The following is a 17,307-nucleotide window of genomic DNA, read 5'->3' on the forward strand; positions in this document are numbered from 1 at the left end:
GGTCACAATCAAGGTGTGCGCCAGGCCACAGACAGGTCAGGGCTGGGCTAGCGGAAGATCCACTTCCAAGCTCATTCAGGTGGCCGCTGACAGGCCTCAGCTCCTCCCTGGCCTCTGATCAGAGCCCTACCCAGTTCCTTGCCACATGAGCCCATCTGTGAGGCAGCCCAAAGATGGCAACCAGCTTCCATAGGCGTCAGCAGGAGAGAGTACGCAAAACGCCAAAATCTTTTCTAATCTAATCTTGGAAGTGACATTCGATCAACTGTGCTGCTACTCTCTTCACGAAAATTGAATCACACTTTCTACAGCCATGTGCCCAACGGCCATTCTTCACAACAGCCAAAACGTGGAAGGAACTCAAATGTCCATCAACAGGTGAGTGTATAAACAAAAGGTAGTACAGACATACAATGGAGTATTATCCAGCCTTAATTAAAAGGAAGCAAATTCTGACACACGCTATAGCATGACTCTTACGGACATTTTGCTAGGAAAACTAAACCGGTCACAAAATGACAAATACTGTATGCTTCCGCTCATAGGAGTTATCTAGAGTAGTCAACTGCAGGGACACAAAAAGTTGAATGGCAGTTGTCAGGGGCTGGAGCAGAGAACAGGGAGTTGTCTGTACGTACAGTGTCTCAGTTTTACAAGATAGTAAAGTTCTGGAGTTTGGTTGCACAACAGTGCGAATACACAACACCTTTGGACTATACACTTACAAATGTTAAGGTGCTACATTTTATGTTACGAGTATTTTGACACAATTAAAAAAAAAAGGAAAGAAACCATGCAAGTCACAAGGTCCAGATCGCATTCAAAGGACCGCACTCTACCAGGGCGTGAACCCCAGGGGGTAGGGATCACTGTAGGATGCCCGCCACAGTCAGTCATTTATCCAAAGTTGAAAAGAATCTATCCGCTCAATTAGGATTGAATCCAACATATCTAAGGCTACCTGAGTGCTGGCCACACCCAGCATGTGCACGGCAGTACTGTGGACTCTCAGACGGGTTCCTAAGAAACAGAAAAGCCATATGCGAGCCTGCTCCAAAGCTATGCTTTTGGAATGATCTGATATACAGGCTATGTTTCCAATCAGTAAATCCCCAACTAAAAATCGACTCCACCGCCGAGTTCTTTGGCTAATACCCCACCCCCCCACCACTGCCGGTGGAATAGAAAGGTACACGGTCATGTTTGCGCTTTCGCGGTCCCCTCCCACTTCCAATTTCTGACAGTTTGTTGTTGGTTTCAAAGGCCAAGGATAGAGGAGGGAACTAAATCGGGATGAGCAAGACAGGGAGGAGAGGCACACACAGCTGGTGTCTCTCAAGTGGAGACACGACTTTTTTCATACCCTCATCAAGTCGGAAGAAAAGTATTTCAAGCACCGTATTTCCTGTCTTAGGGCCAGTCCTCTCCACTCCATCAAAATAAACATTATAAAATATAATTTTCTTTCCCACACCGAGTGAGAGCGAAGACACATTTTTCAAGGTCTGGAAGCCCCGCCGGAGCAGAGAGGATGTATTCTGACTAAATGAGCTCGCGTGCAGAAGGTGCTTAGCACAGTATCTGGCGCTTGGTAAGACTCGATAAACGTTCACATTATTCAGAGCACAATGGGTCAAATCCCGCGCCATGTAAGACCATATTTTGTCGAGTCAAGATGCCTCTGACATTCTTCAGGAAGACACTGCATGACGCATGGTCTCTCAAAAGCCCAGTCTGAGTCAGGTTTTCCCCCAGCCCCAGAACACTGGCATTCCTTTGTTCACGCACTGGAATTAGTCGCCAGTTCGCATTTAGAAGCCACTCGATAGAGACAAGCACACCCTCGGATACTAGAATCACACCCGGAGGGGAAAGACGCTCACATCATAGTGGGAATACAGAACTGCGCACCGGCCAAGGGGCCAGCAGGTCCAGATTCTTGTCCCCTGTCACTACAGGGCGCACTCCCATTGAGGGAATGACAGAACCACCCACTCTATTTAAGTACCAGTAGTGATACTTATTATTTTAATAGACTGTGTACACTTGAACTCACATGACCCAAATATATATACGCTGTCACAGCACAGAAGGGACAAATTAAACGCAGCTTCATAACATAACACCCGACAAAGACATCTTTTCTAGCATACACAATTTATTGAATCCACGATGTGCAAGGGCGCTGTGCAGCTAGGTAGGATCGGTGACATTTGAGGGGCAAAAAAGGCACACTTCTCTTCTTCCTGTTCTTTGGTAACTGGCAGAGGTGCCTTTCCACAATGCAAAGCGCCCGGGCTCGGAGGCTGTCATGCCAAACGGCACCTGACAGCTGTCACCCGTGCCCGGATGGGACATGTTTTCGGGGAGCACATGCAAACAGAGCTTACATTCTACAGGGGTGCTGTTTGGGTAAGGGGGGGCACAAAGCCGAGAGACTAACGACTGCTGCTTCAAGTTTCATATCTGCCAAGAGCTGGGCTTCGTGTGCAAGGGTCTCACCACTGACTCACCCTCCACCTCTGTTTATAACAATGAGAGTACCAGGCAGAGAGAGAGAAAGGAGCTGGATTTAGAAAATACAAACTTCGCCCAGCCATCACAGAGACAGTTCTTAAGGGCGAGCAAGAATCCGCTACAGCAAAATGCAGGGATAAGCACGTGGAGGGTAGGGGGATGCTGCCCAAACCCACCAGGACAAGTTCCCTAATTTCCAAATTTTTGAGATAGGGGTCGTTTTGCTGAACATCTCATGGCACCACAGGTGAGTCTAGGATACATAAACATGTAACGAACTACATAAGAAACAGTATTTGCAGAAAATGTTCTTCCATCCCTCCTATCTATGCTAATACCTTCACTTTGTGACCGCTATTCCCCTCTGTGGTATCTATTGCTGCCGATGGCAGAGGCCATAGGAGTGACACTGGTAAGTTTTGGTTTATAAACATCTGACTTTGTGTAAAGGCTAGAAACACCTTGCCATCCAATCAGCAGTTTAGAAATTCCCAGGGAAATGGCAAGATTAGAAACGTCTCTAAAGTTGGTATAAAACAGTGGTTCTCAGATTTAACATGTGTTGGAATCACTTGGAGGGCTTGTTAAAACACAGACTGCTGGGCCCACTTCCCGGGTTGATTCTGCTGGTTGGGGCACAGCCCGAGCTCTGTGTTTCCACAGAGTTCCCACACGATGCTGATGCTGCTGGTCTGAGGATTATACTTTGAGAACCACTGGTGAAGAAAAAACTCAAGGACGGAAATTTTCTGGATGAGGACAACCAGAGGCTAATGCTACCTAAGACTCACCTCCCAGAGCTGTTCTCTGCACCAATTTTGGCAAAATCTATGTTGATACACATTTTGTCTTTTCTTGTCTATGGACCCTCAGGTACAACAGATTTGGATTGGTTATAATCCTTGATGTGTGACCTACCCTCACCAGTGGGCTATGCCTGACCCATTCATTCATTCATTCATTCATTCATTCACTCATCCATTTTTAATAATGGCCTGCACCTAATAATAATAAATATCAACCAAAATAAAAGCTAGGACTTTGAAACTGGCCTATCTGTAACTTCACAGAGCTTACTCCATCCATCTTGCCTCCCAACATATGAGCCAAGCAGTTAGCCACCTTTCTCTTGCCTTTCCAGTTTATAATTTTATTAAATCTATAAACTGTGGTACACACAGCAGAATACTGAGTAACAGTCACAACAAATGAAGTCTACCGATAAGCAACAATGTAGGTGAATCACAGCAACTTGACATTAAGTGAAAAAAGTAATGATTGCATACAGATTCGCACCAGTTTATAACATTAGAAATACATACTTCTTAGGATGCCTTAATTTGGATGTACATTTTTAAATCTTTATATATTCTTTTGATCACTGAAGAAAAGAGTCAATGAGTAAAGAAAAGAACCTGGTCAGTTTTAACAGAGGATATGACCCCGCTGTGTCCTTCTGGGCTCCCTTAAAAGCTCATCTTTCCATCCCCCCAACTGTATCTCTTCAGATTCTATAAAACAGCTCCGAGAGCGAAAAAACCCTGATAGGAGCAGGCAATTCACGCAAGCGGGAGCAAAGTAGTAAACAAACACACGGGGGAAAATGTTGACTTTGCTCATAATCAGAGAAATGCAAATTAAAGCATTTGGGGAGCTATCATTCTAGGACTCCTAAATTAGCAAAAATGGAAAAAATAGAACAGCAGCGAATGCCCGGGATATGAAGATAAAACTGACATGTGCAGACAATGTTAGCAACCATGTAAAGAAAAGGAAGTATTGTTTCAAACAGCTGCACATTGAGGGGTAAGCCACGGACTGTGCTCTGCAGAATTTAGCCTAAAGAAGTAATGCAATGGGAAAAAAACCAATCCAGGTGGCCCCAACTCATGCAACAACGTAGAAAACCACAGTAGAGCACCCTGACCATATGCAAGGCAGCTGGGGCAAATACAGTTTTGGAGAGAAAATGTATATGCGATACTCCAAACAGGAGAAACACAAAATACAAAATGGTAGGTGCATTAGGGTTAAAAGCGTATGTACAAGGGCCACAAGGCAAAGTGTAAAAACTAACATGGCTGTTGTATTTGGAGGGGGTATGGGTGTTGTTTCTTTCTGTTCAGTGTTAACTGTGGTATATGGCGACGCAATTGTTTTTTAAAGCTTAGGAGGCTTCCTACCTTGAGAGCTTTCACAGCTTTCCTCATCGCTGTTGTCTTGACAGTTATTTTGCCCATCGCAAATGAAGCTCTTGTCAATGCAGAGGCCATTCTTGCAGTGGTAGCGGGCGGTGGAGCAAAGCAGAGGGTTGGCGGCTGTGAAGGGAGAACACACCAGATCATCAGGGAGGCCAGCGAGTCCCTTGGAGAAGCCCCCAAACCAGGAGTGTGTCCTGCTCAGGAAGCAGTGAGCTCATCTTCCAAGATGGCGGACTCAATGACCATCCTGGGAAACTGGCCAGCCAATGAGGAAGACAGGACAACACTTACCCTCCCCTGTTCTAATAGCTCCTTCTCCCAAGTCACCAGGTGGTACCCTGTAACGTACCAACATGGCCAGGAGGCAATGACTCACTCCACATGGTTAACCTCTAGGCTGGCCAGCTGCCTCTGAGGGGCCTGGGGCAAAACCCGAATCTCCTGGGAAAGTCAGAGTGAAATGGTTGGTACCATAAGACACGCAGATAAGCAAAGCCAGGAGGAGAGGAGTTGGGGATCCCTGAACACCTGCCACCCAGGGAGTGATGGCATGATCTGGTCCAAGAGCTGGGCTGGATTCTTCTGGTTCTGTGACTATGGACAAGCCTCTTAATCCCTCATGTATCTTTATGGCTTACCAAGGTAAACTCAGAGGTCTCAATGTCGTTACAATCCAAGGAGCCCATTAACCTTCTCGGTCAGCCTGAGCAGCACCGCTGTGAGGCTCCCTGGTCTAGGCACTTTCAGAACCTCAAAAGAAATGACAGGTATTGTCCCTCCCCTCAAGGAAAAGAGTGGTACTAACTAGCCAGCGTGAGGTCTACACAAAACTACTCAACACACAAGCAATTCTCCACAGAAAATCAGTATTTGTACAATGCAATTTACCTGTTTCCCTGTTCCCTGCAGTGCGATTCAAACAAGGCTCATTGCTGTTTCCAACAAATGAAGTAGCAAAGTAGAAATCCGTCCAATCCTAGCTCTGCCAGTTATTAGCCGTGTAATCCTGCGCAAATTACTTCACCTCTTGGAGTCTCGGTTTCTTTATCTACAGACAGGACTGGCTACATAATTTGTGGGGCCCAGTGCAAACTGAAAATGTGGGGTCGGGCTCCGTCGGTTAAATGTCTGACTCTTGATTTCAGTTCAGGTCATGATCTCACAGCCGTGAGATGGAGCCCCACATCAATTTGGGATTCTGTCCCTCCCTCTCCCTCTGCCCCTCCCTCTCGCTCTCTGGCTCAAAAAATACAAAAAAACAAAAATATTAAAAAATGAAAACTCGGGGTCAACTGTTCAGAAATTAGTTAAAAATTCAAGAAGGCAGTGCAGGGGATAAAAGCAAGCATGGTGCCCTTCCAAGTGGAGTCTGGGCCCTGGCTACCTGTGCAGGAGACAGGACCTGAAGCCGGCCCTGCTTACGGCATTAATTCGCGCATCCAATGAGATGGCGTGTGAGAAAACATGCGGTGCAAAGTCTGACTCGTAGCATAACGCTCAGGGAACATTAGACACACTCCCTTAGTAATGTCTGTCTCGGTCCAGAGAGTGAGGCCCTCCCTGCACGGGCAACGCTGGTGACGATGAGGAGGGGTCATACTAGATGTGGGGTACTAAACCAAGCCCACAATTGCATCACACGTGATGGGAAGAGCACCAGGTTGGGGCGCTGGGGCCAGCACAGGGATTGCTATGGGGTCAGAGGCAAGTTAGCCGTGCTGCCCTTCAGCGGTCCTCAATTGTGGGATGGCATTTTGTTTTTAATTTTTTTAATGTTTATTCATTTTTTGGGAGAGAGACAGAGCATGAGTGGGGAGGGGGAGGGAGAGAGAGACACGCACACAGAATCCAAAGCAGGCTCCAGGCTCTGAGCTGTCAGCACAGAGCCTGATGCTGGGCTCGAACCCACGAACCGTGAGATCGTGACCTGAGCCAAAGTCGGACGCTTAACCGACTGGGCCACCCAGGTGCCCCTGCAAGATGGCATTTGTAATACATCTTTCCCACATGCTTCATTGAGCTATTGTTAAGATATACACAGATCAAGGCTGCAAGGGCTGAAGACTTCACAGGGCTTCATAAACCCGAAGGACTGAAGAGGGCTGTTTTGTTTTGTTTTGTTTTGTTCTGTTTTGTTTTTCCCCAGTATCTTTAACTATTTAACTCAGAAAGCTTGACTTGAAAGGTCAGAGGAGGTAGAGGGGAGGAAGAAGCCAGGGCTCTCAGTTTTAAAGATAATGGACCAGTGTAAAGTCAAATAAAAGCAGTCTGGCCTGAAAATATTAAGTTTTAATTATTTAAATCGCTGTGGGCCACAGAGCTGTTCAACTTGATCAGAGTGAAACCAAGGTCTGATTTCAGCCAAAACCAAAATGGGGAAGCCCAAACCACAAATCACGTTTGGTTTCTGTCGAAGGCAGCCTTCCAAACCCTTCGGCAGCCCTCCGTGGTGGCCTTCAGCCTCCCTGGGACCTCGCGGGTCATGTGCCCGCAGCCGAGGCGTCAGCAGCAATCAGCTCGCTCCGACAGACAGCCTCGGGAAGGCGCTGTAATCACTCCAAGATGGGGCTCTGCACACGTACGTGAAGGCTCTGGTAGGGGAGTCTGTGCTGAGTCAACCTTGCTGATGGTGCCGGCATCCACTCACTTTCCATCAGCCTTACACCCCTGCAACCCTGCAAACTTTCCCATGGCAAAGAAGGCATCTATCTGTACGTGCGTGTGTGCACATGTATGCGCACAGACACATTACATACACATGCGTGTTAGGCGTATATACAGATCACACGTATCTTCAAGATGAACGAAGACTGACTATCCCTTAAGACACAGCTCTGAGAAAGAATCCAGACTGACAACCAAGTCACAGACTGGGTTTAACCCATGCAGCCAAAAGGACTATCAGTCAGGCTCGCACAGGCAGATGTCAGGCAGATGTCTCACAACCCAAAAGGAAGAAGACGAACAACTCAGTATGAAAATGGGCGAAACGACCGGGCAGTTCCCACTAGAGGAATGGCAAATGGTCAATAACAACTTGAAAAAAACGTTGACTGTCATCGGTAGTAAAGCTCCGCCTTAACCACAGCACACTTGCCAAACTTATGGTCTTAAAATATCAGGTTGTTGGCAAGGATGTGGAGGGAGAGAAGGTCTCAGGGACCACCATTGGGAGCGCAAATTGGTGGATCCACCTTGGAGACCAATTTAGTCACAGCCCGTAAAAAGGTGCACATGCCCCACAGCCCAGTGATTTCGCCTACTGCACACTCCAGGAGAATCCTGAACAAAACAAAAATGTTTACGGAAGCACCGCGTGTAAAATAAGAAAATTAGAAATGACCCAAATGCTCACCCATGGGAAAACAGGTACAACGTGCTACAGTGTTATAAGAGAATTCCGCAGCAGGAGGAGGCTAACAAAACGTTAGCCTGTAAAGGGCCAGTTAACAAATATTTAAGGCTTTGCTAACCATTCTGCCTTTGTGTCTGCTAGAACCTCAACTTTGGCATTGTAATGCAAAGCAGCCATGGAAAATTCATACACAAAAGGGCATGGCTGTGTTCCAATAAAATTTTATTTATAAAAACAGGTGGGACGGGGTGCCTGGGTAGCTCAGTCGGTTGAGCATCCCACCCTTGATTTCGGCTCAGGTCATGATCTCATGGTTCACCGGTTTGAGCCTCACATCGGGCTCTGTGCTGACAGCATGGAGCCTGCTTGGGAGTCTCTCTCTCTGCCTCTCTCTCTCTGCTCCTCCCTGCTCCCTCGTGAGCTCTCTCTCTCAAAAGATAAATAAAATTAAAAAATAAAAAACAAACAAACAGGTGGTAGAGCATATTTGGCCTAGGGGCCATAGTTTGCCAACCCCTGATGAAGAGTAGTAAAAAATCAACAACAACAACAACAACAACAACAAAAAGAAAGAAAGAAAGAAAGAAAGAAAGAAAGAAAGAAAGAAATCAAAGAACCAGAGTCAAGATGGATAAATTTCACACATATGACAGTGAGGGAGAAAAGTAAGTTCAGGACAGTAGATGCCTCTGGAGAGAAGGGAAAAGGACAGAATCCAGGAACAAGTACATACTGCAAACTTCTAATGATGCCTGGTAACCTTTTATTTTAAAAACCTGAAGCAAATAAGTCAAAACAGAAATAATAGGATTTTTTTAAGTGAGACATAACTGACATACAATATTATGCTAGTTTCAGGTATACAAAATAATGATTTGATATTTGCATGCATTGTGAAATGACCACCACAATAAGTCTAGTTAACATACATCGCCATACACAGTTATGAATTTTTTTTCTTGTGATGAGAACTTTTAAGATCTACTTGGGGCGCCCGGGTGGCTCAGTCGGTTAAGCGTCCGACTTCGGCTCAGGTCATGATCTCACGGTTCGTGAGTTCGGGCCCCGCATCGGGCTCTGTGCTGACAGCTCAGGGCCTGGAACCTGCTTCTGATTCTCCTTCCCCTCAGCTCCTCCCCTGCTCACACTCTGTCTCTCTCTCAAAAATAAATAAAGATTAAAAAAAAAATTAAAAAAAAAAAAGATCTCTCTCAGCAGCTTCCAAGTACACTGTATTATTAACTATAGTATTAACTACTGTATAGTATAGTAACTACAGTATAGTACTAACTATACTATACTATAGTATAGTATTAACTACTGTATTATTAACTATAGTTAACCTAGTTATACCATTATAGGATTAATAATATGACAGATTATTATTAACTACAGTTAACACAGTTATAATAATATGGTAACAACAATAGACAATGGGATTTTTAAAACACGGCGTTGGGGACACAGGTGTTCATTTAATCTCACTTTTCCTTTTCAGTATGTTTGAAAGATTTCATGAAAACATGTTAAGTGTCTACTCTGGCAGAAATGTTCCAGGGATCATTCGCTGTCCTTTTCCTTCACTCTTCCCTCACGAAATTCTCTCTGGCCCACAAACACCTGTTTTAGTATCTTTTGCGCTTAGGTGCCCAGCTGCTCAGAAGACATAGGTACGTGCTGGCAAAAAGCCATACCTGGGGTACCTCCTCATCAGCGGCTCCTCAGAAAACAGCGTATCCTCCCCACCACCCAATCTCAGGGCAGAGAAACAGAGGCAGAGGAAGCCTGCGGAACACTCCCCCAAGCCAGCGGCAAGCCAGAGAAAAAAGCCTTTGAACCATCAAGACACACGCTGCGACGTCCGTGTCCTTCAAATGCCAGGAGCTTCCTCGCAAAAGGGCCCTCAAGCCTTCACCTCCCTCAGGGTCTATGGATTCTCCATTTATGTGAATTCCAACAAGGTCTGGGTTCCCATTCCCAAGGGCACAGCGAATGAGAAGGGAGAGGGGCTGCTGACTGCCGCTCTACAGACAAACTGCCAGCAAGAAATAAAAGCAGACGTCGATGGCAGGAGACAGAAAAGCTATAAAAAGCTGCCTTAAGAATTCCAAAAGCAGAGCAGCCTAAGATAGTTTCAAAAGAGACCAGAAAGTTCCAAAAGGAGCCAAAGGCAACCCTATATTATAGCCTGGTCTAAAAATTAACGTTTCTTAGAATGGCCCTGCACTGTCACCAACAAAGGTAAACACCGATTACGCCAGGATGCAACGCATCTCAGAGAGATCCCTGGCAACCAGGGTCCTCAAAAGTATAAAGATGTTCAGTTATTAGTCAGACTCACTTAACCAGAGGAGCAAATCTCCCCTAAGACCCCAGACAGCTCGAGTTTCACGGTATCTCTTCCAGGGCCTCCGCAGCTACCTACCAGGCTCAGCCAAAGCTCGGGGTGAGTGTACATGGGACTGCGGTGGACCAGCCCTGCAGGCTCTGGGTGGGCAGGAAAGAGTCTTACGGGTCCTTGTGGTCCCGTAGAGCCTTCCGAGGGACCCTGAAACAGTAACTGCTCAATGCACAGCTCATCAGCCAAGCGGGAAATACTCTGTTCTTTAGGATGTTACGTCTCAGTATTTTCTAGCAATATTTAATGTGCTCCAAATGTATGTTTTCTTTGTCCTTGGTCAGGTTTACCAGTCACCAGAAAATGTATTACTTTACTTAGGTAACTAGAAAGAGGAACACTATCTCAGCAAGGATGGAAAAAATGGTCTGGAGAGTCGATTTCAAAAACTCAACAGCAGACTCAAAAACTCCTCAGTTATTATCATCAGCACAACAAACAGGGATCTCAGGATGTTTCCCAGCCCACAATAGTCAGGAAAGAGAACTTGTCTTTCCCTGCCAGAGAGAGAGAGAGAGAGACAGAGACAGAGAGAGAGAGAGAGAGAGAGAGGAATGAGTTAAGGTTAAGCTCAGTGGTTAATTAAACTGGCAGCGTTTACTTCAACCACATCTGAAGGAGAAGGACCCGAGGCCCACTGCGGTTGCCCAAAAGCAACTGACCGGCTTCGAGACAGGAAATGAAGCAATCCGTCTCTAGCAGGATGTAGGAAATGTCGCCTTTAATCCATTTAAAGTCTGTGAAGTCAGCCCCTCTTCTACCTCAAAGGGTTCTTCATAAAGCACGTCAATGAGAAACCCCTCATCACCAGCGCCCTCACTTCCCATCTGTTTCCCATCCTGTGGCGGTTTCTCTTCCCCTCTTCACCAGGCATCCCAACCTCATGGCCCCCAGGGAAATCTTGTCTTTCCAGCCCCATTTCTCTGGAAACCAGGCAGCTGGGGGAGATGGAACTGCCCTGGGACTTCCTCTGTTCCAGGATGCAGGGCGCCTGGCCCCAAGCCTCTGTGCAAATCATCTGTCCCATTAACAAGCACTACCCTTTTTGTGGCCTGGAAAACGCTTGCTGCCGACCTTCAAAGAGGCAGCCCGTGTGCGGCCAGCTGCAAGTTCCTGCCTTCCTCTCCAAGTCTGCTCTGCAAGGCCTCTCCCGCAGTCCTCTGCCCACCAAGCCACTGGGGCCCATGTACAGCCATGTTCTGCAGCTAGAACCTCTTCCGAGTCTGCAGGAGGGCAAGAGGTCATTATGTGGGGCCAGAGGCAGGAGGCCAAGAGTCCTTAATTCCACTTGCCTTTTTTTCAGTCTCTAAGGACTCAGAGGATTTGAATTTCCAAAACCCCTCTAGAGTCCACCAGGTGCCAGCGGCAGAATTTGCTGAGGTAGTTTGTCTCCTCCTCCCTAGAAATGCTTCCCGGACGTGCCTAGCTCCTAACACCCAATTTCACTGCCCCGACCACTGCCTTTGCGTGGATGGCTCCCCAGACCTTTCCTCCTGCACTAAACCTCATTCCTGACGCCCTGTGGACACTTCTGCCTGAACATCCCCTCTCCTCAAATTCTGCGTGTCTGAAATGGACGACCTCCCCCCGCCCCCTTCCTGTGATTCCACTCCTATTAAAGGACCACCATGTCCCAGTTCCTCAGGCTCCAGCCACGTCTGACCTTCTCCCTCTCCGCACCTTGCATGCACTTGGCTCAATACCCACTGCTCCTGACTGGGTATAAAATACAACCCCCAATTCTTAACTTTTCTTGATCTGCCCCAGCCTACCAGGCCAAGCATACACTTTGCTGTTATGGTTAGAACTGAGTGTGAAGTTCTACCCGGGTTCATATTTCAGCTTTCCCACTCACTAGTACGTCATGCTGGGAAAATCATCTGACTTCTCTCAGCCTCATTTTCCTCATCTGTAAAATGGGGGATAAAAATACTGCCATTATTGGGGCACCTGGGAGGCTTGGTCGGTTAAGCGTCTGACTCTTGATCTCAGCTCAGGTCTTCGTATCAAGGTTGTGAGTTCAAGCCTCACGTTTGGCTGGAACCTACTTACAAAGCAAATTGTGCCTATATAATAAGATTTTGTTATAATTGAGATAATACATGCAAATAACTGAGAACAGCATGTGGCCCGCAGAAGCATTCAATAGATGCTTGTTATAATTAACATTATGCACATTACACATAACTACACCTACCAATATAGTGGTTAAGAGTTTGGATCCTGGATTTATCCTGTGTGGGTTGAGATACTGACTGTACCACTTACTGGGTGACCTTGGGCAAGCTATTCAACTTCTCTGTACCTGTCTCCTTGTCTATAAAAAGGAAGTAATATTACCAACCTAAAATGAGATTAGACACATTAAAGCACATAGAAATGTGCCACATGCATGTAAGTGTTCAGCAATTGTCAACCAAGTGGCTTCTATGTCTTGTAGTTTGTACGCCTCCCAGCCTCTGCCTGGGCTCTAAGCCTGAAACTGTAGTGCTAACTTTTTAATGCTATTCATTCTCCTAGGTCCGCGTCCTTCAACAGCTCCCACTGATGAGCCCAGAGGGAAATAACCTTCCCATCACAGCTTCTCACAGCACTCCCAACTGCCAACCCCATGTTCTAATCATCTGGATGTGAGCATTACTGTCTCCCTTGCTTGAGTACGATCTCAACAATGCCAGGGTCCTGTATGTGACCCAGGTCTATATCCTTTGTGGCATCTTGCACAGGTCTGGCATAGAAATTGTGGAAAGAAGAGAATCTGAAAGAAGGCAGGAGGTGGGGGCTAATGAACAATGTGTGGCCTAAATATGCCCTCAGGGTATACATCTGAGACTGCAGAAGAGGTTCAAGACATCCATATGTTAGGAATATATCCTGACTGCCTGTCTTCCTTCTTTAACCCTTTGTTTGATTAGTTAGTTGCTTGGCCCATTTGTCAACAGACATTTATGACTGACTACTTCCTTCAAATAAAGCACTTCACTAGGCACAGGGGATAAAAGAAATCCCAGTCTGTGTTCTTCCAGAGCTGACATTCTAGTGGGGAGACAGGAAAGGCAATAGGCAATGAAGATAAAGCATGACGAGTGTGATTCGTTCCACATATATTTACTCGTGCTAAGGCCGAGCCCGACTGCATGCCTGGCACTGGGGACACAGCTGTGAACCTGCCAATATACCATCTCACGAGGTCACAAGCAGGGAAGACAGAACGTGAACACAAGGTGGCAGTGAGAAGAGTGAAGCAGAGAAGGAAACAGAGTGGAAGACTGGCGAGGAAGGGGGTTATGTTTTAATAGGGTGCTCAAGGCAGGTCTCTCTTTTTAGGTGGCGTTTGTTTGGAGGAGGCCCAGGACGGTAGGTATATGGACACACAGAAGAATGTCCCGGCCCAGCCCTGGCAAACCAGGGATGGTTCCGTAAGGAAGCAGGTCACACAGGAAGGAGTCTTTAAGGAAACCTTGATGAGGGGGCTTTGGAGCCCTGGGCGAAAGGGTCCTCCTGCTGCCCATCTGATGCGGGCCCAACTCCTTGAGGCCACTGCCACCGGCGGAGGAGTGAAGAAGAAATATAGAATCAAATCTGGCTGATGTGACCAGAGCTTTGGGAACATGCCAGCACCAAGGGGCTCTGTGAACAAAAACCACAGAGACACTGGCGAAACCATTTGGCTGCTTGGGGGGACAGGCAAGAACTTGTCAGCAGTGGAAGAAACACAGTCTGGGACCTGGTGGTGTTTCTGGGCATAAGTACAGTGAAACCAATAGCATAAGGTCCTTAGCGTGAATCAGTGTTCCATGTGGTCACCCAGGCAACTCTGCCATCTCGGTTCTGGGTAGGAGTCTCTGTCTTCACTGAATGGGACCCAGGTCAGGGCCATGTGGCCAGCCGAGCTCCAGCCAAGAATGCCTGAGCACAGGGAAGAAGGAGAGGTCTGAACACAGCCAAGGGAGAAAGGACAAAAGGCAAGAGAGTAAAATCTCAGCATTGCGAGTCTCTAAGAGGAAATCCTGGTTCTTGCTTATCCTCACTCCTGAGTCAAATGAATGCAAAAAGTGGGAAAACACATCTGTAAAAACAAAGTTCTTTAAAATTACAATTCTCCAGGGGTGCCTGGGTGGCTCAGTCGGTTAAGCGTCTCACTTTGGCTCAGGTCGTGATCTCAAGATTCGTGAGTTTGAGCCCCGTGTTGGGCTCTGTGCTGACAGCTCAGAGCCTGGAGCCTGCTTTGGATTCTGTGTCTCCTTCTCTCTCTGCCCCTCCCCCACTCGTGCTCTGTTTCTCTCTCTCAAAACTAAATAAACATTAAAAAAATTTATGATTCTTTAGTTATCGATGCAAAGTCAAGACATAATCCAATGAAACCAATGTACAAATGTAGAGACTGGCATAATGAATCCCCATGTTCCAATCATCTGGCTTTAAAAATTATCAACTCACTGACAGTTTCATTTCAACCCTACCCACATCCACTACCCCTCATAAGATTTCACCTTTATATATTTCTAATTATTATTATACTTATTTTTACTATATTTAATATGCTATTAGATATTATATATGTATACATATAGATACATCTTTATATATAAGTATTTTTTAAAATAATAAACAGATTATCATTCTCACACTTCATTTTTTGTTTTCATTCTCACACTTTAAAAAACTAACAGGACTGCCTTAACATCATTAAATATACAACCACAATTCATTTTCCCAGTTACCTCAATTTTGGGGGCTATTTTTTTTTCAAATGTTTATTCATTTAATTTGAGAGACACCAACAGAGAGCAAGCAGGGGAGGGACAGAGAGAGGGAGAGAGAGAATCTCAAGCAGGCTCCACGCTGTCAGAGCTGAGCCCAATGAAGGGCTTGATCTCACGAACCGTGAGATCATGACCTGAGCCAAAATCAAGAGCCAGGGGCTTAACTGACTGAGTCACCCAGGTGCCCCCACTTTTTTTTTTTTTACAGTTGGCTTGTTGGAGTCAGGACTGAAATGAGATCTGTATGTTGCATTTGACTGATTTGTCACTCATTCTCCCCTTCAGTCTGTAGATTCCCTCTTCTTCTAATTTTTCTTAGAATTTATTAATGGATGCAATGGAGTCCTGAAGAATCTCCCATATTCTGGATCTGGCAGTATGTCTCCCCATGGAGTTGCTAACATGTTCCCCTGTCCCTGAATTTCCTGTAAACAAATGGTTAGTGTTACAGACATCATGTTGTGTCTCCCAGAGTTCACATGTTAAAACCCTAACCCCTAATAAACGGGATGGTCTTGGAGTGGAGCCTTTGGTAGGAGATTAGGGTAAGATGAGGTCATGAAGGTGGCACTCTCAGGATGGGATCAGGGCCATTATGAGATGAGGGGCCAAGGGATTTCTCTATGTGTGAAAGAAGAAAGTTTACTTTCTCTTCTGCCTTCCTCACCAGGGAAGGCCAAGTGAGGACATCAGTAAGAGGAGGGCCCACACCAAGAACCCAGCCACGATGGTAGCCTGGATCTTGGACTTCCAGGACTATGAGAAATAAGTTTAAGTCACCCAGTCCATGGCCTTCTGTTACTACAGCACAAATTGACTATGGCAGATTCACAGGCTCAATCAATCAGGCTCAGGTTGGAAGTTTTGGCAGAAACACCTCACAGTGATGATGTGTGTTCCTGTTGGGTCATATCAGAAGGCAAATAACATCTGGTTGTCTCTTTCCTTGTGATCCTAAGACTGATTTGCGGGAGGTTCCAATTCCAGGTCAGATGTGGTAATCACACCCGCCCTGTCTCTGCCACTGCGTGCAGCTGCAATAAAAACCTAGCCAAATACATGGTACAGCTATTTTTAGATTCTGGAAAGTAAACTGGAGTAGACCAACTGGGGAAGGAGAATAAAATTCAATCTATCACTGAAATAGTGGTGAATTTACTATTCCCTCATTCCCCCGGCACAGTCCCAGGAAAACTACAAAGTATCGGAAAGACAGTGGTGGGCAGGGAGGAACTTGGAAAAGCAACCCTATAAAGTTATTTATGAACTTCTAGGCTGTCCCCAGTCTGCAAAAGCATGGATCTGGTCCTAATCAGCACACCCAAGACTTTGAGAACCAAACTCACTGACTACTGCCCACGTCTCAGACAGACCACACAGGAGGTGCCCATGCACCACACATCCAAACAGCAGTGCAAAAACAGTTTGAAAACTATGACAACGGCAGCCCACAGAGGGGCTGTTAGGAATCTGTGGCCTGACCCAACAGGGTCATTTGCTTACTAAAACAAAAATATAAGCATTCTCTGCAGGACTGACACAAAACCCAGAAGGTCGTACGTAACCAACAAGATACCTAGAATATAATCCAAAATTAACTTACCTTGTGAAAACAATCAGGAAAATCTCAATTCTCGTGGGAAAAGATAATCAACAGACATCGACGCCAAGATAAGACAGATGTTGGAATTATGTGACAAAGGCTTCAGAGCAGCTCTTACAGAAAGACTCTAACAAGCAATCACATACACTCTTGAAACAAATGGAAAACAGAAAGTCTCAGCAAAGAACCCAGAAGGTATAAAGAAGAACCAAAAAGAAACTTTAGAACTGAAAAATACAGTGACGAAGAAACAAACACACCGTGTGGGCTCAGACTAGAGATGACAGAAGAGAAAGTAAACTTGACAAAAGACTAACAGACATGATCTAACCTGAACAATGAAAGGAAAAAGGTTGACTAGAAACTGAACAGAGCCTCAGGGACCTGTGGGATGATCACAAAAGATCCAAAGTTGTTATCAGAATCCCATAAGGAGAAGGTACAGTACTTGAAAATGATTTGAAGAA

At 46.0% G+C, this 17,307-nt stretch overlaps 1 protein-coding gene across 5 annotated transcripts in view; it reads right to left on the bottom strand.

The window, feature by feature from the left end:
- Nucleotides 1-17,307, bottom strand: part of LDLRAD3 (low density lipoprotein receptor class A domain containing 3) — a 240,536-nt gene that overhangs the window by 108,794 nt on the left and 114,435 nt on the right. For all 5 annotated transcript variants that reach the window (XM_027072881.2, XM_027072880.2, XM_053203306.1 and 2 more), the window contains one exon: nt 4,701-4,835. In XM_027072881.2, coding sequence (XP_026928682.1) covers nt 4,701-4,835 — 135 coding nt within the window. The remainder of the gene's footprint in view (nt 1-4,700; nt 4,836-17,307) is intronic.

Source organism: Acinonyx jubatus, chromosome D1, assembly GCF_027475565.1.
Source record: "Acinonyx jubatus isolate Ajub_Pintada_27869175 chromosome D1, VMU_Ajub_asm_v1.0, whole genome shotgun sequence".
NCBI classification, from domain to species: Eukaryota; Metazoa; Chordata; class Mammalia; order Carnivora; family Felidae; genus Acinonyx; species Acinonyx jubatus.